The following is a 24,225-nucleotide window of genomic DNA, read 5'->3' as shown; positions in this document are numbered from 1 at the left end:
CGTGATTGCATTTACAGAGGAAGCAAATGAAGGTAAACAAAACAAATGGAACAATTATGTAGGTTACACCAACTGAAGAGAACAGTAAATTGGTAGTTGAATGTGGTTATTAGGCCTACTGACAGTCAATACTGATATCTAACATATAAATAGGACAGAGAAAGTCAGGGGAGCCTATAATTAAGACATTTGAGATTGCCCATGCCCACAAGTTTTAAAAACTCCCTCCCTAGCATACCCCATAACATGATGCCGTCACCACCATGCTTGAAAATATGAGGAGTGGTACTCCGTGATGTGTTTACCCCAAACATAACACTTTGTATTCAGGACATTCATTTCTTCGCCACATTGTTTTGCAGTTTTACTTTAATGCCTTATTGCAAACAGGATGCATGTTTTTGAAATGTTGTATTCTGTACAGGCTTCCTTCTTTCCATTCTCTCAATTCGATTACTATTGTGGACTAACTAAAATGTTGTTCATCCATCCTCAGTTCTCTTCTATCACAGCCATTAAGCTGTTTTGAAGTCACCATTGGCCTCAGGTTGAAATCCCTAAGCAGTTTCCTTCCTCTCCGGCAAATGAGTTCGGAAGGATGCCTGTATCTTTGTAGTGAGTTGGTGTATTGATACATGTTCCGTACGCCTCTTGGAGGAGGGAACACAACACCCTGCTACACTCAACTCCCCGTGGAGTGAAAGAGGTATGAGATTGTAGGTGTGGGTAAGGATGACAGAGGCAGAGAATATTACTGTTTACAGGGAATTTATTTCCTTAACACGGTAATGTGGTGAAAAGGGGCTGGACAGAACCAAAGCAAAGAAAGTTAAAGAATCCCCTCTCCTACCTTATCTGCCCACCCACTATTTACCTAACCTTTTAGCACCTCCTGGCGTGCTAACCAAAATACAGGGGGTGGTCCACCCATGTCTTACCTAGTGTGCATAGACAGTAAATACTACGGGTTATGTATGCCTGCAGGCCTCTTGCATATAAGCACTCCCAGGGTGCCTTCCCCATCCCCCTGGGAACAAAAACAGAATAATTACTAACGCAAAGTGAACAATATCAATAATCACGAACACAGTCCTTTTGGCATACACACACCTCAGAAGTAGCGGCTACAAAATACTTTCAACAAAACTGTTACTAGGCAACAACCAAAACAGGACATCAAAGAAACTCACCATCCAATGTATAATTAATTATACTGTACAAATATATAAACGCAACATGTAGTGTTGGTCCCATATGTCATGAGCTGAAATAAGCTATCCCAGAAAAAGGTTCAATTTCTCTCAAATGTTGTGCACAAATTTGTTTACATCCCTATTAGTGATCATTTCTCCTTTGCAAGATAATCCATCTGACAGGCGTGGCATATCAAAAAGCTAATTAAACAGCATGATCATCACAGTTGCACCTTGTGCTGGGGACAAAGCATTACAAGCATTTCTCTACCCCCGGCAATAACATCTGCTAAACACATGCATGTGACCAATAAAATTTGATTTGAAAACAAATACTGGAAAACAAATATTCCAGTTTTGTCACAAAACAATGCCACAGATTTTTAAAGCTTCGAGGGAGCATGCAATTGGCATGCTGACTGCAGGAATGTCCACCAGAGAACAGAATGTTAATTTCTCTACCATAAGTTGCCTCAAACGTCATTTTAGAAAATTTGGCAGTACGTCCAACCAGCCTCACAAGCACAGACAACGTGTAACAATGCCACTCCAGGACCTCCACATCCGGCTTCTTCACCTGCAGGATCGTCTGAGACCAGCCACCTAGACAGCTGTATTTCTGTGTAATAAAGCCCTTTTGTGGAGAAACTCATTCTGATTCTCATTCGCAAGCCCACCCATGGCTGCACACCCTGCCTAGTCATGTGGAATCTATAGATAAGGCCTTAATGAATTTGTTTCTATTGACTGATTTCCTCATATGAACTGTAACTTTAAAATCTTAGAAATTGTTGAATATTATGTTTATATTTTTTGTTCAATGTAATAACTAAAAATATGCTCAAAGGCATATTCAGTGAATGCTCTTTTTATTTTTTACACTTCTACAAATCGGTGCCCTTTCTTGCAAGGCATTGGACAACTGTGGTTGAATCTGTGTTTGAAATTCACTGCTCGACTTGAGGGAACTTACAGATAATTGTATGTGTGGGGCACAGAGATGAGGTAGTCATAAAAAAATCATGTTAAACACTATGATTGCACACAGAGTGAGTCCCTGCAACTCATGTCTCTTGTTAAGCAAATGTTTACTCCTGAACTAATTTAGGGTTGCCATAACAAAGGGGTTGAATACTTATTGACTCAAGACATTTCAGGTTCATTTTTAATTCATTTGTAAAAATGACTAAGAACATAATTCCACTTTGACATTATAGGGTATTGTGTGTAGGCCACTGACAAAAAAATCCAAAAACTGAAGGGATGTGAATACTTTCTTGAAGAAACTGTAGTTTATTCCAAATATGAACACTGAAAAATTACAAACCACTGATATTCACTGTAAATGAACTAACATGACCTTTGAAAAACTTGCCTGATATGATATCCCTTTATATGAGGAATTAGCAGAGGAATCTTCAATCCATTAGATTGAATTAATCCATCTAAAACCTCAATTCATGTTAGGGATCATTAGTTGTGTCCCTTGATGACCTTTAACATTTTGCCTAGTTGACCAAACATGGATAAGAAAAGAAGCTGCTGTATTTCTATCCACATGATGGCAGCAGCATGTCCATGTGTAGGTGGGGGAAAAAATAACATTTATTCAGTGCCTCTGAGAAATGATACAGCACATACTTGTTACAAAAACACTGGTTCAGTCAAGACCACAGTAACACTATAGCCAAAATAAAAGTCTCAGAAATTCAACAACACGAGGCTAATACAAAGTGTCTTAATAAAATGCATCTGGGTTCCCTCAACCATCACAGTCAGCAGTCACTTCAATAGAAAAAAAGCGCACAATTTAACTCAAAACATTTTCAAACCACAATGTTAGGTTATTATGAACTGGATTTTCTTTTTTGATTAACACCTTCCATCAAATGTTTCTCAGCCTCTGTTTTACAGACATTATAACTTATGTCTTAGATATAAACGTGGCACATTTTGATGAGGACATATATAAGTTATCTTCACCAAAAGTGAAATGTCAAGTAAACAGAAAAGTTCTATATGGAATTTAAAGAAATCATATTTATAATCACATTTAACATATTTGTGACCTGGTAAATAACATTATAGCAATATTCTTTCTAAGATCCATCATATCTTATCTGAGTTTTATTGACTTATTTTGTAAAAATTATTTTACCCCTTTTTTCTCCCCAATTTCGTGGTATCCAATTGGTAGTAGTTACAGTCTTGTCTCATCGCTGCAACTCCCGTACGGACTCGGGAGAGGCGAAGGTCGAGAGCCATGCTTCCTCCGAAACACAACCCAACCAAGCCACACTTTCTTGACACAATGCACATCCAACCCTGAAGCCAGTCGCACCAATGTGTCGGAGGAAACACCGTACACCTAGCGACCTGGTCAGCGTGCACTGCGCCCGGCCCGCCACAGGAGTCGCTAGTGCACAATGAGACAAGGATATCCCTGCCGGCCAAACCCTCCCTAACCCGGACGACGCTGGGCCAACTGTGCGCCGCCCCATGGGCCTCCCGGGCGCAGCCGGGAGGCTACGACCGGCTGCGACCGGGAGTTAGCTTCTCTTCTCTGCTAGCTGTGGTGGCACAGCTAGCACTGCCTTAGACCACTGCGGGAGGCTATTTACTTATTTTTATAAAACAATTATCTTGGGAGCAGATATCAACTCGGAATCTCTTTTGACATGCATTTCTAAAACCACACACTCATACTTGCAACTTACAGTTTTCCATATTAGGTTATGAAACTCGCCCTCGCCTGTGTAAATGTATGAAATATTGTGACTGCTGACTACAATATGGGTTAGGGCATTTTACATTTGTTGTTACTTTTCCAAATCATATCGTATGCTCTCACATAACTTCATTTCAAAATAAATAACTATTCTCTCCTTTAATTTTAAAATATTATTTAAAAAGGTTGCCCCCTTAGTAAACCACAAGCCTTAAATGAAATGAAAATAAAACAAAAATGTGGGAAACGGTACATAGAAAATGTATAGCTAATTGAATACACCAAATTTGAAGACAGTTTAAAAAGTAACATTGATAAAAACAGAAATAAAAATAAAGCACAGATATCATATACAATATATATTTTCTAATGGATACAATTTTTAAAAATGCTGCCGCAGTTAGCTTCTCTTCTCTTGTTCAACCCCTTGGAAAATATGTGCCAATGCCCCGAGAAAAGGGCAAACACCTCTATGTTCGACCCGTCTCTTTGGCATTATGGAAGGGATGAAGAAGACAATGGCGAGCTTCTCTGCCAGGCAAGAGCTGCAGAACTAGTTTGTAGGACGTCATGTTTTGGAGGCGCGGGAGGGAGGAATGAGCCTATTTGGATAATTGTATTGCGTTTACTAGGACCAAAGAAACAGGGACAGGTTTTTTCTTACTTTTTGGAATGAGAGAGATAGCTGTTCTCGATACACAGCACTATGTAGGAGCTAGAGCAGCTACTGGGCAACTGTTGTAGGAGCTGGCCGGTCTGCAGTGAAGACGCTAGGCCAGTCACGGCACGGTCTCCTGCCCTCCATGTCTCGCAGTAGTTATCTGTCTGGCGGTGACCCTCGATGGTAGAGCCGTGCCAGACCATTTTCTCTGGCCTGAAGGGAAACAATTCGGAAAATGTTTTAATCACCTTAGGTACATCCCTTTATTAGATACATTTTGAGAAATCTATTCCAGTTCACAGTAAAATTGTAATACAGTGCCTTCACTGTTGGCCTGGCATATCATACATACAAAGACTACCACAATTTATAACCAAGCAATTTTGTTTATGAGGACATTCATTATAATAATAAGAAAGTAAATATTTGCCATAAAAAGAAAGATACTGCACTATTAGACTGCCATTTTGAAAACAGTAGTGTGATAATAAACTCAGCAAAAACAGAAACGCAGAAATAGAATTGTCCCTTTTTCAGATAAATATCATTCGTAAAAATCGAAATAACTTCACAGATCTTTATTGTAAAGGGTTTAAACACTGTTTCCCATGCTTGTTCAATGAACCATAAACAATTAATGAACATGCACCTGCGGAACAGTCGTTAAGGCAATTAAGGTCAATTAAGGTCACAGTTATGAAAACTTAGGACACTAAAGAGGCCTTTCTACTGTCTCTGAAAAACACCAAAAGAAAGATGCCAGGGGTCCCTGCTCATCTGCGTGAACGTGCCTTAGACATGCTGCAAGGAAGCATGAGGACTGCAGATGTGGCCAGGGCAATAAATTGCAATGTCCATACTGTGAGACGCCTAAGACGGCAGGTGGAGGTGGAGGGTCCAACATGGTCTGTGGAGGTGTGTCACAGCATCATCAGACTGAGCTTGTTGTCATTGCAGGCAATCTCAAAGCTGTGCGTTACAGGGAAAACATCCTCCTCCCTCATGTGGTACCCTTCTTGCAGGCTCATACTGACATGACCCTTCAGCATGACAATGCCACCAGCCATACTGCTCGTTCTGTGCGTGATTTCCTGCAAGACAGGAATGTCAGTGTTCTGCCATGGCCAGCGAAGAGCCCGGATCGGATGGTGAGGGCCATTCCACCCAGAAATGTCTGGGAACTTGCAGGTGCCTTGGTGGAAGAGTGAGGTAACATCTCACAGCAAGAACTGGCAAATCTGGTCCAGTCCATGAGGCGGAGATGCACTGCAGTACTTAATGCAGCTGATGGCCACACCAGATACTGACTGTTAATTTTGATTTTGAACTCCCCCTTGTTCAGGGACACATTCCATTTCTGTTAGTCACATGTCTGTGGAACTTACTCTGTTTATGTCTCAGTTGTTGAATCTTGTTATGTTCATACATATATTTACACATGTTAAGTTTGCTGAAAATAAACACAGTTGACAGTGAGGGGATGTTTCTTTTTTTGCTGAGTTTATATACACTTTTCTTGAGATACAATTTAGGCTCGAGGCTTGGGGGAGATATGTATTGCTAGCAATCTTTGCTCTGACTAGCTTATTGAGCTGCTAGTTGTGGCTATTACAATCTAGCTGGTAAGCTGCTAAAAATTGGTATCATCTAAACAGATGTTGTTAGCTAAGTAGCTAGCGAGTTATTTGTATTTTAGCTTACATACACAGAGCTGTCAATGTTAGCTTAGAAAAAAATGTAAGTCAAAAACGTCCGTAGCTTGCTACAGTATCGACGTAGTCACCTTAACTCTTTAAACTTAACTACACTTAAGCTTGTCCCATTTTCTTCTTCATAATTTTCTAACTCACTGAGAATAGTTTGACAATGACGTAACTAAGTTGACCAACTCACCTTAGCTAACCAGCAACTAGGATTTTGATACATCAGACGCACATTGTAAACACAATTTCTATTTTGTTGTTCCGTGTCTGAGATAACAACACTCACCATGCACTGTCCTTGAGGATATCTCTGCCGTCAAAGGAGTAGATTGGTGCATTTTCCTCCATCCTCCCCTCAGTCTTACTGAACAATGACTCCCAGCTATTAAATAGCACATGGTCCTAGAGGGAGAGAAAATATACACTCAGTGGCGAGTTTATTAGGTACACCCATCTAGTACCAAGTCGGACCACTCTTTGCCTCCAGAATAGCCTGAATTCTTAGGGGCATGGATTCTATAAGGTGTGTCATTCAAACGTTGCTCAATTGGTATCAAGGGACCTAATTTGTGCCAGGAAAACATTCCCCACACCATTACGCCACCAGCCTGTACCATTGACACCTCACAGGTTGGGGCCGTGGACTCATGCTGCTTATGCCAAATCCTGACTCAGCCACCAGAATGAAGCAATAGGAACTGGGATTCGTCGGACCAGGCAATGTATTTTCACTCCTCAATTGTCCAGTGTTGGTGATAGCGTGCCCACTGTAGACACTTCTTGTTTTAGCTGATAGGAGTGGAACCCGGTGTGGTAGTCTGCTGCGACAGCCCATCCATGACAAGAAACGGTGACTTGTGCATTCCAAGATGCCGTTCTGCACACCATTGTTGACCTGTGCTGTTATTTGCCTTTTTGTGGCCTGCTTGTTAGCTTGCACAATTCTTGCCATTCTTTGATCTCTTTCTCATCAACAAGCTGTTTTCGCCCAGAGGACTGCCACTGACTGGATGTTTTTTTGTTTGTTTGTCGCACCATGCGTTAAAAGCCCAGGAGGCCGGCTGTTTGAGATTCTGGAACTGGTGAGCCTGGTACTGACGATCATACAACGCTCAAAGTTGCCTAGGTCACTTATTTGACCCATTCTAATGTCCAATCGAACAGTAACTGAATGCCTCAATGACTGTCTGCCTGCTTTATATAGCAAGCCACGGCCATGAGACTCAAGGATAAAATGAAAACCTGTGGTAGCATCGCATGACTGATTCTTAACAGTGTTTTATTGAAATAATCTCTAGAATTTACTGAAATGGTCATGAATAGATTACTTCAATAAACTCAATTTCAATTTGGTGTCAGAAGTAGGATCCCAAAGTCTAGACTCATGCTTTCTTTAGTATATGTTTACACACCTTGAGGTTTAAGATGGGGAGGCTGTCTCTGTCGGACTTGCGAACGATGCTGTAGAGGTCCTGGAGCTTGGAGGACAAGAAAGCCCTGAAGGTGCCCTTCAGGCCCACTGCACGAGCTTGCTGGAAACACAGGAAGTCTGCCCCTCGAATGCCCCGAATGTTGCCTACTTGGGGAGTGTTCAGGGCGATCAGGTGGAGCTGAGAAGAACCCCCCCCCCAGATTTGAGTTATAAAAACAGCTTGGCTTAGGTCTACACACACAATTTAGATGAGACCATTTGATAGATACATGCTTTCTCTGAAGGCACATTAAATGATGATAAGATACTCACTCCTGGCCCTGATGTGTGGACGTGACCGGCAGGTTGGGGAACTGGAGGAGGAACAGGTTGTCTCTGGGGGGTGATGTGATATAGTCTTTCTGGCTGGGTGGGATACCTGTTCTCAGGCTGCACAGGGCTGTAACGGCCATCTGTCTGAGGGGGGTACCTAGGGTCAGTCTGAGAGGGGTATCTGTGATCATACTGAGGGGGGTCTCTGGGGTCGCGATTGTTGGGTTGGGCGGGCCTGGATATCTCAATAGGCTGGCGAGGAGGAGGCACGATGGGGTGGGTGGCAGCGCCGCCTTGGGAGAATTGTTCAGCTCCATTGTTGGCCGAGTGGTCCTGGGATTGGGGGTAATTGACGACAGGGGGAGGCTGGACTGCCGCTACTTCGTTGTCCTGGAGATTAAGAGCAACAGTGATTAAGTAAAATAAGCAAGCCTTGGACAAGTAAGCTTTTTCTGAGCCAAAATGGCCCATAAGGCAGGAGCCTTTCTCCTGATTCTGTAGCATGAGGCAGCTTGATGTGCAAGTACACCCCCTGGACAAGAGACTAGCCTATCGCAGGGCCTCACCCCCAATCCATCTCCTTAATGCTGAGTGCCAAGCTGAGAGGCATCATGTACCATTTTTTGAGTGTTTGGTATGACTCGACCAGAGTTCAAACCCCCAACCTTCGAATCTCAGGGCGGACACTCTAAGCACAGGTCATTCGAGATGACAAGTCATCCTTGATTTTATGACTCTGTTTCCTCAAATAGCTATTTATTAAATAAGTTCATACATTGACTTTGTTTAATTTACTCATTTTCATACAACTTACCAGATCTCTGTAGAAGGGACTGTAGTCACTGAGCTGGAATATAATAAGAATATGAAAAAAGTGCATACATTTTTTTGCATAGTTCATTTTTTCACGTTTATGGTCTTTTAATGTACACTCAAAGTTGGTTAAGTGCACAACTCCAGCTCCTACCTTACTAACACGTCTCACATGAAAGAAAAATTAATGACTTCACCATGATTTGTCTGAATCCATTGCGGACTCGGATGTAGAGATCTGTTTTGTCGACAATGTAGATGAGCGTGCCCTCCGACTGGCGCCTTGCAGTAGCAATCATGGTGTCGTATGACCTCAAAACTGTCACCTGGGGAGACCAATACATATTATAGTACATATACAAGATTGCAGGCATCAATCAGAAAAACAACCAGTGAATCTTAGTAGTTATGATGACTTTCAACCACAAAAAGAAAACAATGTAAAATACACCTTCACAATCTTTGCATCTGCTTTTTTCCAAAGTCCCTTGCAATCACTCCACTGAATCCACTTAACTGAAAACAGTAATCTGTGGTTTCGGCATGGTAGCCATCTAACAGAATGGTTAAACCAGTTCGAATATGTCGAACCCTGAGATGACCACTTACCCCTGAGGTGTGACCAGGTATTCCAGGTGGTCCAGCAGGTCCGGGGGGGCCAGGAATACTAATGGCTGTGATGAAGAAAAAAATAGGATGATGAAAATAATATAGATGCTTCTTACAGAGTGTCAAGCACGTTGTGTACTATCCCAATATTAGGTTAAGGAGTGGAGGCAAGCCTATCGCTATTCGTTAATGTCAAATGTCCAATAACCATATGTTATGTTCAGTGTGACGCTGGCTCTGGCAGCCAAATATTCCATCTAAACGGGAATCGATTCTCAAAACATTAAGCCCTTTAATTTCACATCAAAATGATTTCACCAATGCAAAATATACACTTATTGTATGTACACTGTTTTCACCGGTTTTAACACAGATGCTGCTAACAGTATTTTTCAGTAACAACACTTTTCCGGTGTCTTTCTTCCGTACACAGGTGTTTGGAGCACGCTAGATAGGTAATTAGCACAGGTGGTTGCCTCGGTCTCCCATTTGTCTTCCGTAGACAAGCGCTGTAACATGGAAATACAATATGTCCATATGGGAACCCTAGCCCTATAAAGGCGTGTAGTAATTTAACATTTACATTTTATTTATTTATTATTTCTCGCTCATATGAAAGTTAAGTTCCAAATGTTTCCAAAAACGTGCCGTAAAAGAGATGTATTGACGTTTAGACGGAGCACCGCCGGAGCATTGCCACTAGACATATTCATGAATAAACTTATGTTTAACATTACCATCTATGAACAGGCTAGTGCTGTACCTCACTCCATTCCACCGCCAACGTATTTTATGTGTATACCCTATTGAATAACGTATTGTGACATTGTGTTTGTCACTGGTCAGGAAACTCACGGTGGGTAGGTCTGTAGGCCCCTGGTAGTGAGTGGGACCCTGTGGGCCCGGGAGGACCTGGTGGGCCTGGGTTTCCTGGACGACCGTCGTAGCCAATCCCTGGGGAGCCTGGTGGGCCCTGAGGACCAGGGGGGCCCGTGATGGAATCTCCCTTTGGACCCTGATGAAAAATGAAAGGGAAAATAAAAAGTTCAACTTTGTTTGTACCCCATTGGGCTCTCTTTCCATTGTTGTTAGCTAGAATTGAGAGATATCGTTAGGAGTCTTAATGACTGATTTCAGGCTGTGACAAGTTCCTTTAAACAGGCATGATATGCATCTATACATTTAGATTGTTGAATTGTACAGTATCAACGTTTTATCATTTGACAAACATATGCCAGGAGATGTGTGTTGACTAGTACCTTCCTAACAGATTAATATATGATGCAATGTCCTCTGAAGTTCTTACCATAAGTCCTGGGTTTCCAGGGGGTCCTGGCGGGCCTTGTTGTCTTCCAAAACGGGGGTCATAATAGCCACCACTTGGCTCTCCTTTCTCCCCCTTCACACCTGCATCGCCGTGCTCTCCTTTCAGGTCATTCTGCAAAGAAAAAACAGCTATTATAGCATTATATATGGTAATAGCATTTAAGAATCAGGACTGGCAATGAAGGGCTCTTTGCGCCAAATCATGGTGAGAGAAATAAAAAGGCAAAATGCACAGAGATAAATGAAATCAAGACAAATGTTTGATTGGATAACAATATATATGAATTTATTTGCAAATTGTGGTGGAAAATAAGTATTTGGTCACCTACAAACAAGCAAGATTTAATGTTAATCACAACAATGCTGTTTTCACATTGCTTCTTCATATTATTCCACGAGTGTTCTATAATTACACTATTCGTTTGTGTTTCTTACATCTGCAAACAGCTAGTTTGTCTTTTCTTAGCAAGTTAAGTTTGTTGCGTTAAGCCTAAATCTTGTTAGCTGCCAATTGTTAGCCGCTAATGCTAATCAATAGCTAGTTAATAAATGTACCGAGTCAGAGCAAACGTAATTAGCGGTAATAACAGATAATACCAATTGATGGTATAGACTTAAATCAGAATGTTGTTTGTAAAACAGTATCTTCTAAATCAAATAGGAATGAAGCAAAGCAATAATATGTTGGCTACATGAAGTAGCTAAGAGAAAACATTCAATGTAGCCAAAGATTATAGGGACCCCTAGGAAACAGTAACACTGTCCTACCCTGTCACACAAACTCCTCCCTGGAATTTTCATTCATTGTCATGTCAAACAAAATTGTATTCAAAGTGCCCACTATTATATTATAACTATAGAATTAGCATAAACATTATATTTCCATTATTCCAACAGTTCACCGAAGCATTTTGCTCTAAATCACAACTGCAACATTTGGTTAAAAATAAGGACTAGATTGTTTGCCCAAAATGTGCAGCCCTACGTGGCAATGTGGAAATGATCTCAAATGAGTGCAGGGAAAGCAGAAATTGATGCAAATGCTGTCTATTTCTGGTTGAAGTTGAATTGAACAGTATAAAAATTTTGACTGTAAGAAAGACCCATTGAAATCACTTAGAATGTACAGTTGAAGTCGGAAGTTTACATACACCTTAGCTAAACACATTTAAACTCTGGTTTTCACAATTCCTGACTCTAATCCCAGTAACAATTCCCTGTTTTAGGTTAGTTAGGATCATCACTTTATTTTAAGAATGTGAAATGTAAGAATATTAGTAGAGAGAATGATTTATTTCATATTTTATTTATTGCATCACATTTCCGGTGGGCCAGAAGTTTACATACTCAATTAGTATTTGTTGTCACTGCCTTTAAATTGTTTAACTTGGGTCAAACATTTCAGGTAGCCTTCTACAAGCTTCCAACAATAAGTTGGGTGAATTTTGGCCCATTCCTCCTGACAGAGATGGTGTAACTGAGTCAGGTTTGTAGGCCTCCTTGCTCACGCACGCTTTTTCAGTTCTGCCCACAAATGTTCTATAGGATTGAGGTCAGGGCTTTGTGATGGCCACTCCAATACCTTGACTTGTTGTCCTTAAGCCATTTTGCCACAGCTTTGGAAGTATGCTTGGGGTCATTGTCCATTTGAAAGACCCATTTGTGACCAAGCTTTAACATCCTGACTGATGTCTTGAAATGTTGCTTCAATATAACCACATAATTTTCCTGCCTCGTGATGCCATCTATTTTGTGAAGTGCACCAGTCCCTCCAGCAGCAAAGCACCCCCATAACATGATGCTGCCACCCCCATGCTTCATGGTTGGGATGGTGATCTTCGGCTTGCAAGCCTCCCCCTTTTTCCACCAAGCATAACGATGGTCATTATGGCCAAGCAGTTCTATTTTTGTTTCATCAGACCAGAGGACATTTCTCCAAAAAGTACAATCTTTGTCCCCATGTGAAGTTGCAAACCGTAGTCTGGCTTTTTCATGGTGGATTTGGAGCAGTGGCTTCTTCCTTGCTGAGTGGCCTTTCACGTTATGTCGATATAGGACTTGTTTTACTGTGGATATAGGTACTTTTGTACCCGTTTCCTCCAGCATCTTCACAAGGCCCTTTGCTGTTGTTCTGGGAATGATTGGCACTTTTTGCACCAAAGTATGTTCATCTCTAATAGACGCGTCTCCTTCCTGAGAGGTATGACAGCAGCGTGATCCTGTGGTGTTTATACTTGCGTACTATTGTTTGTACAGATGAGCGTGGTACCTTCAGGCGTTTGGAAATTGCTCCCAAGGATGAACCAGACTTGTGGAGGTCTACAGTTTATTTTCTTCCCATGATGTCAAGCAAAGAGGCACTGAGTTTGAAGGTAGGTCTTGAAATACATGCACGGGTACACCTCCAATTGACTCAAATTATGTCAATTAGCCGATCAGAAGCTTCTCAAGCCATGACATCATTTTCTGGAATATTCCAGAAAAGAAAAGTCACAGTCAACAGTCAACTTAGCGTATGTAATCTTCAGACCCACTGGAATTGTGATACAGTGAATTATAAGTGAAATAATCTGTCTGTAAAGAATTGTTGGAAAATGACTTGTGTCATGCACAAAGTAGATGTCGTAACCGACTTGCTAAAACTATAGTTTGTAAACAAGAAATTTGTGGAGTGGTTGAAAAACTAGTTTTAATGACTCCAACCTAAGTATGTAATCTTCCGATGTAATCTTCAACTGTATGTGTTGCCACCGTAGGGTCATGTGCTACTCAAAGCAAATTTTGAACTTGTATTATTCAAAAACATATTCAAATATTGCCATACTGTCCAATTTGTTTTAAATACTGTGATATGATATTCTGGCCATATTGCCCAGCTCTAAACTAGACTGTGGAAAAGTACAGAATAGTACATGGAAAAGAATAGGAACAGAGTATCAGAATATATTGAGACACAAATAACTTCTCTATCCATCTTCAATCCTAACAGTAGTACTATTAACTTTCATACCTTGAATGTAAAAATGTCGAAGTTAGAGGCCACACCTGTAACAAAATGACAACATATCACGATAAGCATTCAGGCTGAATTGTGCCTAAAGACAAAATGAAGTAGTTGTTATTATCCCTGTACTTAGTGTGCTATATTGAGACATAAGTCCTACCTGGCGTTCCTGGGAGACCTTGAGCTCCGAAATCACCTTTCTCCCCTTTTGTCACTACAAAAAAACAGAGCACATGTAAAATAAAATATATATATAGATTGTAGAAAATGAATATGGAAACATTTCCATGGGAAATTAATATAATTTGTATCACTATTGTAATGGATTACACCTTGACTGCAGTATTTGCTGTTCCAGTTTCAGTTAATTTCCCAAATCAAGGTGCTGTTGATGAAAGCTTTAGCCTAATTTCTTGACAGTAGATTGATCATGAATCCCTCTTTCTTCAATAGCTGAATCAAATTGAAGGTAGATGGGGAACGGTTTGTCTCCTTTAAGTAATCAAAACTGTCTAACTTCATTTTGTTGACTGCTAAGGTACAGTGCATTCGGAAAGTATTCAGACCTCATCCTTTTTTTGTTACGTTACAGCCATATTCTAAAACTGATTACATTGTTTAAATTCTCAATCTACTCTTCGATCAGCAGGTAAGGGTGCTTTCGAGCGGCTAGATGTTCTTTACCATTTGGACATCAGATTTTCCACCCATGCTCCTTATAGGACACATCACTGCACTCTATACTCCTCTGTAAACAGGTCATCTCTGTATACCCGTTGCAAAACCCACTGGCTGATGCCCATTTATAAAACCCTCTTAGGCCTCACTCCCCCCTATCTGAGATACCTACTGCAGCCCTCACCTCCACATACAACACCCGTTCTGCCAGTCACATTCTTTTGAAACGGTCCCCAAAGCACACACCAGGAAAAAAGTCAAGGATCATATCACCTCCACCTTTACCGGTCACCGTAGTCCCATTTCAATTTGCTTACAGCACCAATAGGTCCACAGACGATGCAATTGCAATCACACTGCACACTGCCCTATCCCATCTGGACAAGAGGATTACCTATGTAAGAATGCTGTTCATTGACTACAGCTCAGCATTCAACACCATAGTACCCTCCAAGCTCATCATTCAGCTTGAGGCCCTGGGTCTCAACCCCGCCATGTGCAACTGGGTCCTGGACTTCCCGATGGGCCGCCCTCAGGTGGTGAAGGTAGGAAACGACATCTCCACTTCACTGATTCTCAACACTGAGGCCACTCAAGGGTGCATGCTCAGCCCCCTCCTGTACTCCCCGTTCACCCATGACTGCATGGCCTCCAACTCAATCATCAAGTTAGCAGACAACACTACAGTAGTAGGCTTGATTACCAACAATGACGAGGCTGCCTACAGGGAGGAGGTGAGGGCTCTCGGAGTGCGGGGTCAGGAAAATAACCTCTCACTTAACGTCAACAAAACAAAGGAGATGATCGTAAATTTCAGGAAACAGAAGAGAGAGCAACCCTCTGTCCACTGGGACAACAGTGGAGAAAGTGGAGCGTTTTAAGTTCCTCGGCGTACATATCACTGACAAACTGAAATGGTCCACCCACACAGACAGTGTGGTGAAGAAGGTGAAACAGCACCTCTTCAACCTCAGGAGGCTGAAGAAATTTAGCTTGTCACCTAAAACCCTCAAACTTTTACAGATGCACAATTGACAGCATCCTGTCGTAATGTATCAATGCCTGGTACGGCAACTGCATCGCCCACAACTGCAGGGCTCTCCAGAGGGTGGTACGATCTGCATAACCGGGGGAAAACTATCTGCCTTCCAGGACACCTACAGCACCTGACGTCACAGGAAGGCCAAAAAGATAATCAAGGACAAGAACCAACCAAGCCACTGCCTGTTCACCCTGCTCCCATCCAGAATTCGAGGACAGTACAGGTGCATCAAAGCTGCGAACGAGACAGAAGCTATTTTTCAATCTCAAGGCCATCAGACTGCTAAACAGCCATCACTAACACAGGGAGGCTGCTGCCTACGTAATTTAAATAATTAGCCACTTTAATAAATGGAACACTTGTCACTTTAATAATGCCACTTTAATAATGTTTACATATCTTGCATTACTCATCTCATATGAATATACTGCATTCTATATTATCTATTGCATCTTAGCCTATGCCGCTCTGACATTGCTCATCCATATATTTATATATTCTCATTCCATTCCTTTACTTAGATTTGTGTGTATTAGGTATTCGTTGTGGAATTGTCAGATATTGCTGCATTGTCAGGAACTAGAAGCTGAAGCATTTCATTGCACTCGCAATAACATCTGCTGAACATGTGTATGTGACCAATAAAATTTGATTTGATCCCTGTGTCGCTCCTCTTTTCAGTTCGCTGCAGCTAACGACTGGAATGAGCTGCAAAAAACCCTCTTCATTCAAAGACTCAATCATGTACACTCTTACTGACAGTTGCGGTTGTGTCGCGTAATGTATTGTTGCCTCTACCTTCTTTCCCTTTGTGCTGCTGCCATGTTGTGTTGCTTCCATGTTGTGTTTTCATGTGTTGATGCCATGCTGTGTTCTTGTGTCTCTCTTTATGTAACAGTGGCCTCCATAATTTCTAAATGGAAGAAGTTTGGAACCACCAAGACTCTTTCCGAGAGCTGGCCACCCGGCCAAACTGAGCAATCAGGGGAAAAGGGCCTCGGTCACAGGGAGGTGACCAAGAACCCGATGGTCACTCTGAAAGAGCTCCAGAGTTCCTCTGTGGAGATGGGAGAACCTTCCAGAAGGACAACCATCTCTGCAGCACTCCAACAATCAGGCCTTTATGGTACAGTGGCCAGACGGGAGCCACTCCTCTGTAAAAGGCACATGACAGCCCACTTGGAGTTTGCCAAAAGGCACCTAAAGGACTTTAAGACCATGAGAAAAAACATTCTCTGTTCTGGTGAAACCAAGATTGAACTATTTGGCCTGAATGCCAAGAGTCACATCTGCAGGAAACCTGGCACCATCCCTACGGTGATGCATGGTGGTGGCAGCATCATGCTGTGGGGATGTTTTTCAGCGACATGGACTGGGAGACAGGATCGAGGGAAAGCTGAACAGAGCAAAGTACAGAGAGATCCTTGATCAAATCCTGCTCTAGAGCGTTCAGGACCTCCAGACTGGGGGCAAAGGTCCACCTTACAACAGGACAACGACCCTAAGCACACAGCTAAGACAACACACAAGTGTCTTCGGGGGCAAGTCTCTAAATGTCCTTGAGTGGCCCAGCCAGAGCCTGGACTTGAACCCGATCGAGCATCTCTGGAGAGATCTGAAAATAGCTGTTCAGCGACGCTTCCAATCCAACCTGACAGAGCTTGAGAGGATCTGCAGAGAAGTCAAGGCTGCAATAGCTGCCAAAGGTGCTTCTACAAAGTACTGAGTAAAGGGTCTGAATACTTATGTAAATGTGATATTTCAGTTTATATTTGCATAAATGTCTAAAAACCTGTTTGAGCTTTGTCATTACGGGTATTGTGTGTTGATTGACGAGGGGAAAGAATATTTAATCAATTTTAGAATAAGGCTGTAATGTAACAAAAAGAGGAAAAAGTCAACCTTCGAGAGGTTTCATCGCTAGGTATAACGTTTGATGTAAAAACAACAAATCATTGTCAGCATACCTGGATAATTCCTTGAGGCGTCATAACCCTGCAATAAATAGGAAATGGCACATTTAAACATTTTCCAGTATTTTGCACACAAACATGATATCCTGTTTCCAATATTGGACAAGTCAATATTGACCCTCCCTCTTTCAGTCTGTGTTATTCCATTTGGTGATGAATAAACACAACCCTGTTTTTGGGTATAAGGATTCTGATAAACTCACATTGAAGCGGTCTACGGGCACAGCTGGTCCGGGTGGTCCGGGCGGCCCGGGTGGGCCTGGGACACCCTGAAAACAGAAGACATTAAGTTACTTTCAGTTGAATCGCATATAAAAGACAGTGCACTTCCATTGTATCGTAAACAGGCACAGTACATTATTATAAGCACGTGTCACACTTACTGGGTAGCTAAATCCAGCTCCTGTGGATGGCTCTCCTTTTTCACCCTTGTATCCGTTCACACCAGGACGACCCTGTAGGAAACAGACATAGATAGTTAGATACTATGAAGGCCTTACGCAAGTAGCATTCACTAGAGATAAATACTACTACTACTACTACTAGTAGTAATAGTAGTAGCAGCATTCCATATGGATACTTTCCTAACTTGTGCATAATTACACACAAACTGGCAATAGATGTTATGTAACAACATTCAATCATTCCACCCCTGTTCAAGTCAAGGAAACATTTGTACCACTTTTAAGAAATTACACCATCGATACCAAAGAAACTAGAATGCACTCGACCTACACAGCATTTTGGCCACTAAAAGACAAATGTTACCTTTTTGTGTCACGCTACTGAGCACCTACTGTAATTGTAAAGTTCTAAATACAGCTCGAGTACTTACAGGTCTTCCGGGCATTCCAAATTCACCCTTTATCCCAGGAGAACCATACTGCCCCTGTACAAACAACAATACATCAATCATATGAGAACCAAACACAAAACACATTCACTCTAAAATGATTTTTGAGAGGGGTCAATGAAATACAGTGACTTGCATAAGCATTCATACCCCTAGGATTTCTTCACATTTAATTGTGTTACAAAGCGGGATTTAAATGTATTTAATGCTACTTTTTTGTCAACAATCTGCTCAAAATACTCAGTTGTAAAAAATAAAAAATGTGATAACTATTATAGTCCTTAGAAGTTTTCAGCCCCTTTGCTCAGGCAAGCCTAAATTAGTTGAGTAGTAAAAATGTGGCTTAATAAATCACATAAATTACATGGACTCACTCTGTCTGAAATAATAGGGGTAGACATGATTTTTGAACGACTAACCCTCTTCTATGTCCCTGATTTCTAAGGTACATCAGTGTTGTATTGAATTCAACTATAAAGACCAGGGAGCTTTTCGAAAGCCTCAAAGAAGGACAGTGATTATTAGATGGGTAACGATAACAAATCAGACAGTGAATATCATTTAACATGGGCAAGTTAATTATTATGCCGTGGATTATGCATCAAAGATGCAGTCATCCTTGTGAACTGAGCTGCAAGACAGTATTTAAAAAACTCAGGAATGTTTCCGTGAGACCATTGGTGATTTTAAAAGAGATTAACGGCTGTGTTGGGAGAAAACTGAGGACAGATCAACAACATTGTAGTGACTTCAAAATAATGAATTACATGACAGAGTGAAAAGAATACAAATATACAGAATACAAATATACCAAAAGTTGCATCTTGTATGAAACATGGCACTAAAGTAATACTGAAAAAAAAACATCAAAGGAATCAACTTTTTGGCCAAAATGCAAAACCATATGTTTCGGGCAAATCTAACAACACATTACTGAGTAACTGCCACCTTATCTTCAAGCTTTTGGTATGTATGGGCATTCTTGATATCGGCAACGAGTTTTTCAGGATAAAAAGAAACAGAAGGCAGCTACGCACAGGCAAAATCCTAGAGGAAAACCTGCTTCAGTCTGCTTTACACCAGACACTAGGAGTGGAATTAACCGTTCAGCAGGATAATAACCTACAACAAAAGGCAAAATTCACACTGGAGTTGCTTACCAAGAAGACAGTGAATGTTCCTGAGTCGCCAAGTTACAGATCTGACTTAAATCTGCTTAAAAATCTGCTGTCTGGGATTGATTATGAAATTTTGCTTCATTCATTTGATTAATATTATGGTTTCTATTCCAAGAAAAGGATGGAACGGAAAATATAGCGCTGTACAATGTGACGGTCGGGAGTTCAGTACTGGGCTATTTAGCTAAAGAATCCTTCTGTTGTGCGGGCAAGAGGGAGACCGGGGGTTCAATTTCGTGATGGGGAGGAAGAAGTAGGCTGTCCTTGTAAATAAGAATTTGTTCTTAACTGACTTGCCTAGCTAAATAAAGGTTACACTAAGAACAAAACATTTCTACACCCCAATTTTCTAATTCTAGTCTAACCAATACCCAAACGGAGATTCAGTGAAAATAAAAATCTCATTGATTTATCAAGACAAGTCCCCATGCTTGTCTCAGAGCAGCGCAAAACGGTGCTGAAATAGTTGGAGGGTCCATCCCCCTTCCCCCTTCCTTCACCATGGGCTAGGTAGGTCTTCTGTGCGCGGCTCTGTGGCCCATTCTGTGCCCCCTCCCCCTCCTTGAACCTCACGCGCTTTCAGTGGATACAGCTGGAGAACTGCAAGGCAATCCCATTGTGCACAATTTGGAAGCCATGACCATTATATATTGCCCTGATAATATCAGGGTTAATAATATATCTGTGAGAATATCCAACAGGCTTTTACATAATTCTAAATGAATAAATCACTTTGTTTAAAAATATATATATTTTTGAGATGATTTAGTTTTCAAATAATGTAAAATGAGTGAGAAAAAAGCCATTCTTGAACATGGCGTGAGTCATTGATAAGAATTTGTAAATAATGCCAGTTTGTTATTTAGAATTATTTATTTCTGTTTTTAGAGGGAGAGAAACCAAAAACCTACAGTCATCTCATGGGTCTCCCAGTCTCACACATGTACTGAACAAGCATCTGTAGGAACACAGCATGCACTGCTATGCAGTGTCTTAGACCATTGTGCCACTCAGGCACTGTACAACGTGACTGGTCGAGAGTGGCCTACAGTACCACAGTAAGAGCATAATAATCCTAACAAAATAAAATAATAAGTAATACTGAAGTCGTGCACAATTATCAGTTTCTATTTAGGTTTATGTCGCCCATGCATTGTCAGTTAGAGACACAGTAGGACCCAAAAGCATAATCAGTGCTCTAACTCCCACTTGCGCTGGTCTGGAGCAAATTAGAGGTGACGCAGGGTACTGTACTAAACCACAAATTACCTCTAAATCCCGGAGCTTAATCTCAAAAACTTTTAGTTGAGCAACCACTGTACGAAAGATTGGAGACTTACCCAAGAATACTCAAAGCTGTAATCGCTCAAAGTTGTTTCTAATATGTATTGACTCAGGGAGCTGAATACTTATGCAGTGACTATATTCTAGTTATTTAATTTCTAGCTATCTTTAACAAATGTAAAACAAATCTTCCACTTTGAAAGAGTATTTTGAGCAGATTGTTGACAAAATGCATTTTAATCCCACTTTGTAACACAATAAAATGTGTAGAAATCCAAGGGGTATGAACACTTTTGCAAGGCACTGTACATGGCAGTTCTGACACAAACAAAGACTGCGTGAAGTGAGGGTGCACTGGACAGCATTTGTTGTCACATTGCAGAAGAAAGAAGTGAACTGTCATGCACATGTGCAGATGCTTAACAGGATCTGTGTTGGTGCTGACAAGTGCAGCCACTTGCCTCACACTCTCTCTTGACAACATCTCTGACCCTGCTGTTGCTTGTGACCAGTGTTGGGGGTAACGCCTCACAAAAGTAACTTTGTGTAATCATATTACTTTTATGAGTAATGGATTAAAGTATTGCGTTACTTTTCAAATTGGGTAATATTATTATAGCTACTTTGTCAACTAACTTTCAGAAACATATCTCTCCATATTTCTCAAGAAAGTGGAAAAAGGCTGTTTGGGAGAAATGTCATGACAGCTGCCTCCATAAAAATGTGTAGAGGGTGCACCCTCTCACCTCTGAAGCCCAAAGAGGCCTTCCAGTCTAGTACCAAGTGTGCTCTTTATACATTTCTATGGGTCTATAACCAAAACTGGTGGCTCGAGAGAAAGATTTGTTATGAAAATATAGGACATCTGTCTGGCTTACAGTATGTAAGGGGCGGCAGGGTAGCCTAGTGGTTAGAGCTTTGGACTAGTAACCGGAAGGTTGCGAGTTCAAACCCCCGAGCTGACAAGGTACAAATCTGTCATTCTGCCCCTGAACAGGCAGTTAACCCACTGTTCCTAGGCCGTCATTGAAAATAAGAATTTGTTCTTAACTGACTTGCCTGGTTAAATAAAGGTAAAATAAAATAAAAAAAAATGTACAATGCTTTTGTAAAGTATTCAGAACCCTCAACTTTTTTTACAGCCTTATTCTAAAATTGATTAAATTGTTTTAATCCTCATCAATCTACACACAATACTCCATAATGACAAAGCAAAACGGGTTTTTAGAAATGTTTGCAAATGTATCAAAAATAGAAAACTTAAACATAACATTAACATAAGTATTCAGACCCATTACTTGGTACTTTGTTGAAGCAGCTTTGGGAGTGATTACAGCCTGGAGTCTTCTTGGATATGACACCACAAGCTTGGCACACCTGTATTTGGGGAGTTTATCCCATTCTCCTCTGCAGATCCTCCCAAGCTCTGTCAGGTTGGTTGGGGAGCGTCGCTGCACAGCAATTTTCAGGTCTCTCTAGATACGTTTGATCAGGTTCAAGTCTGGGCTCTGGCTGGGCCACTCATGGACATGTAGAGACTTGACCGGAAGCCACTCCTGCGTTTTCTTGGCTGTGTGATTAGGGTCATTGTCTTGTGGGAAGGTGAACCTTCGCCCCAGTCTGGAGGTCCTGAGTGCTCTGGAGCAGGTTTTGATCAAGGATCTCTCTGTACTTTGCTGTGATCATCATTCCCTTGATTCTGACTAGTCTCCCAGTTCCTGCCACTGAAAAACATCCCCACAGCATGATGCTGCCACCACCATGCTTCACTGTAGGGATGGTGCCAGGTTTCCTCCAGACATGGCTCTTGGCATTCAGGCCAAATAGTTCAATCTTGGTTTCACCAGACCAGAGAATGTTTTTTCTCATGGTCTGAGAGTCTTTAGGTGCATTTTGGCAAACTCCAAGTGGGCTGTCATGTGCCTTTTACTAAGGAGTGGCTTCCGTCTGGCCACTCTACCATGAAGGCCTGATTGGTGGAGTGCTGCAGAGATGGTTGTCATTCTGGAAGGTTCTCCCATCTCCACAGAGGAACTCTGGAGCTCTTTCAGAGTGACCATCGGGTTCTTGGTCACCTCCCTGTGACCAAGGCCCTTCTCCCACGATTGCTCAGTTTGGCCAGGTGGACAGCTCTAGGAAGAGTCTTGGTGGTTCCAAACTTCTTCCATTTAAGAATAATGGAGAACAATGTGTTCTTGGGGACCTTAAATGCTGCAGACATTTTTTGGTACCTTTCCCCGGATCTGTGCCTCAACACAATACTGTCTCTGAACTCTACAGATAATTTCTTCGACCTCATGACCTCATCACCTTGACATGCATTGTCAACTGTGGCTTTTTTCAAATCATGACCAATCAATTGAATTTACCACAGGTGAATTCCAAACAAGTTGTATAAACAGCTCAAGGATGATAAATGGAAACAGGATGCACCTGAACTCAATTTCGAATCTCATAGCAAAGGGTCTGAATACTTATGTAAATAAGGTCATTCTGTTTTGTATTTTTTATACATTTGCAAAAATGTCTAAACCTGTTTTTTCTTTGTTATTGTGGGGTATTGTGTGTAGATTGATGAGGGAAAAACATATTTAATACATTTTCTAATAAGGCTGTAACTTAATAAAATGTGGAAAAGGTCAAGGGGTCTGAACACTTTCCGAATGCACTGTATGGCTAAATTAAGCATATGATTGCACAGCACTTGAAAGCAGCACCACAAATGAAAGGCGAAATTTGTGATAAAACCTGAGTTAGTAAGTAGCCTATCTATGTTAGAGCGCTCGTGGCTTACCTGGCTCACTCTGACTGTCAAACGAACTGTGAGATTTCCATTTTTTTCATGAAAGTAACGCAAAGTAATATAACACAATATTACTTTGTATGGAAAGTAACGTAAAGTAAAGCTTTAAATGTAATGAGTAATATATAATCCCAACACTGCCCATGACCATGCCATTTTAATTTATGGCAGCTTCAAATGGCAAACCGCAACGTCAAGTAGGAGCCTAAAAGTACTTACAGGGGGCCCGACAGGTCCGGCAGGTCCTCTGTCGCCCTACAAAAGATGGAGAGTTGGTGTTTTAACTCGGCTCGGAGGACAACACACAGATAAGACCGAGCCAGACAGAAGTGTAGGGCAGCCCCCAAAGTGACTCTTCTTGTCAACTGTATGCAAGAATTTCCTCTGTGTTGTCTTAGGAATTCAGCATTCTCTGTGTTAATCTTACCAACCTCCATTGTCTCACCTCTGAGAAGCAGAGGTTACGTCACATAGTCTGATAACTGATTGGAGGTTAACTTTACAGTAATACTATTGGTCAACGACCAATAGATTTTGAATCCAAACAGCACATTGGCTTATTAAATGGTCTTAAGAGTCATTGTTCTATCTATTATTTGTTCCTGCTGTGGTGAGATACCTGCACTCTTTATT

General features: G+C 41.4%; 1 protein-coding gene across 4 annotated transcripts in view; it reads right to left on the bottom strand.

Moving 5' to 3' along the window:
- Positions 1-3,578: 3,578 nt before the first annotated feature.
- LOC124043750 (collagen alpha-1(XVIII) chain-like) overlaps positions 3,579-24,225 on the bottom strand; it is a 190,766-nt gene continuing 170,119 nt past the window's right edge. For all 4 annotated transcript variants that reach the window (XM_046362676.1, XM_046362673.1, XM_046362674.1 and 1 more), the window contains 16 exons: positions 23,812-23,847; positions 18,310-18,363; positions 17,858-17,929; positions 17,678-17,743; positions 17,469-17,496; positions 13,942-13,995; positions 13,788-13,822; positions 10,758-10,889; positions 10,307-10,466; positions 9,452-9,516; positions 9,040-9,168; positions 8,844-8,876; positions 8,030-8,419; positions 7,698-7,895; positions 6,572-6,687; positions 3,579-4,795 (listed from right to left, as the gene is read on the bottom strand). In XM_046362676.1, the coding sequence (XP_046218632.1) occupies positions 4,582-4,795; positions 6,572-6,687; positions 7,698-7,895; positions 8,030-8,419; positions 8,844-8,876; positions 9,040-9,168; positions 9,452-9,516; positions 10,307-10,466; positions 10,758-10,889; positions 13,788-13,822; positions 13,942-13,995; positions 17,469-17,496; positions 17,678-17,743; positions 17,858-17,929; positions 18,310-18,363; positions 23,812-23,847 (1,782 nt within the window). In that variant the 3' untranslated portion in view covers positions 3,579-4,581. The remainder of the gene's footprint in view (positions 4,796-6,571; positions 6,688-7,697; positions 7,896-8,029; positions 8,420-8,843; positions 8,877-9,039; positions 9,169-9,451; positions 9,517-10,306; positions 10,467-10,757; positions 10,890-13,787; positions 13,823-13,941; positions 13,996-17,468; positions 17,497-17,677; positions 17,744-17,857; positions 17,930-18,309; positions 18,364-23,811; positions 23,848-24,225) is intronic.

The sequence above is a fragment of the Oncorhynchus gorbuscha genome, linkage group LG09, assembly GCF_021184085.1.
Source record: "Oncorhynchus gorbuscha isolate QuinsamMale2020 ecotype Even-year linkage group LG09, OgorEven_v1.0, whole genome shotgun sequence".
NCBI classification, from domain to species: Eukaryota; Metazoa; Chordata; class Actinopteri; order Salmoniformes; family Salmonidae; genus Oncorhynchus; species Oncorhynchus gorbuscha.
Note: the sequence above shows the minus strand (reverse complement) of the source record. Positions and strands in the feature narration are given on the sequence as shown.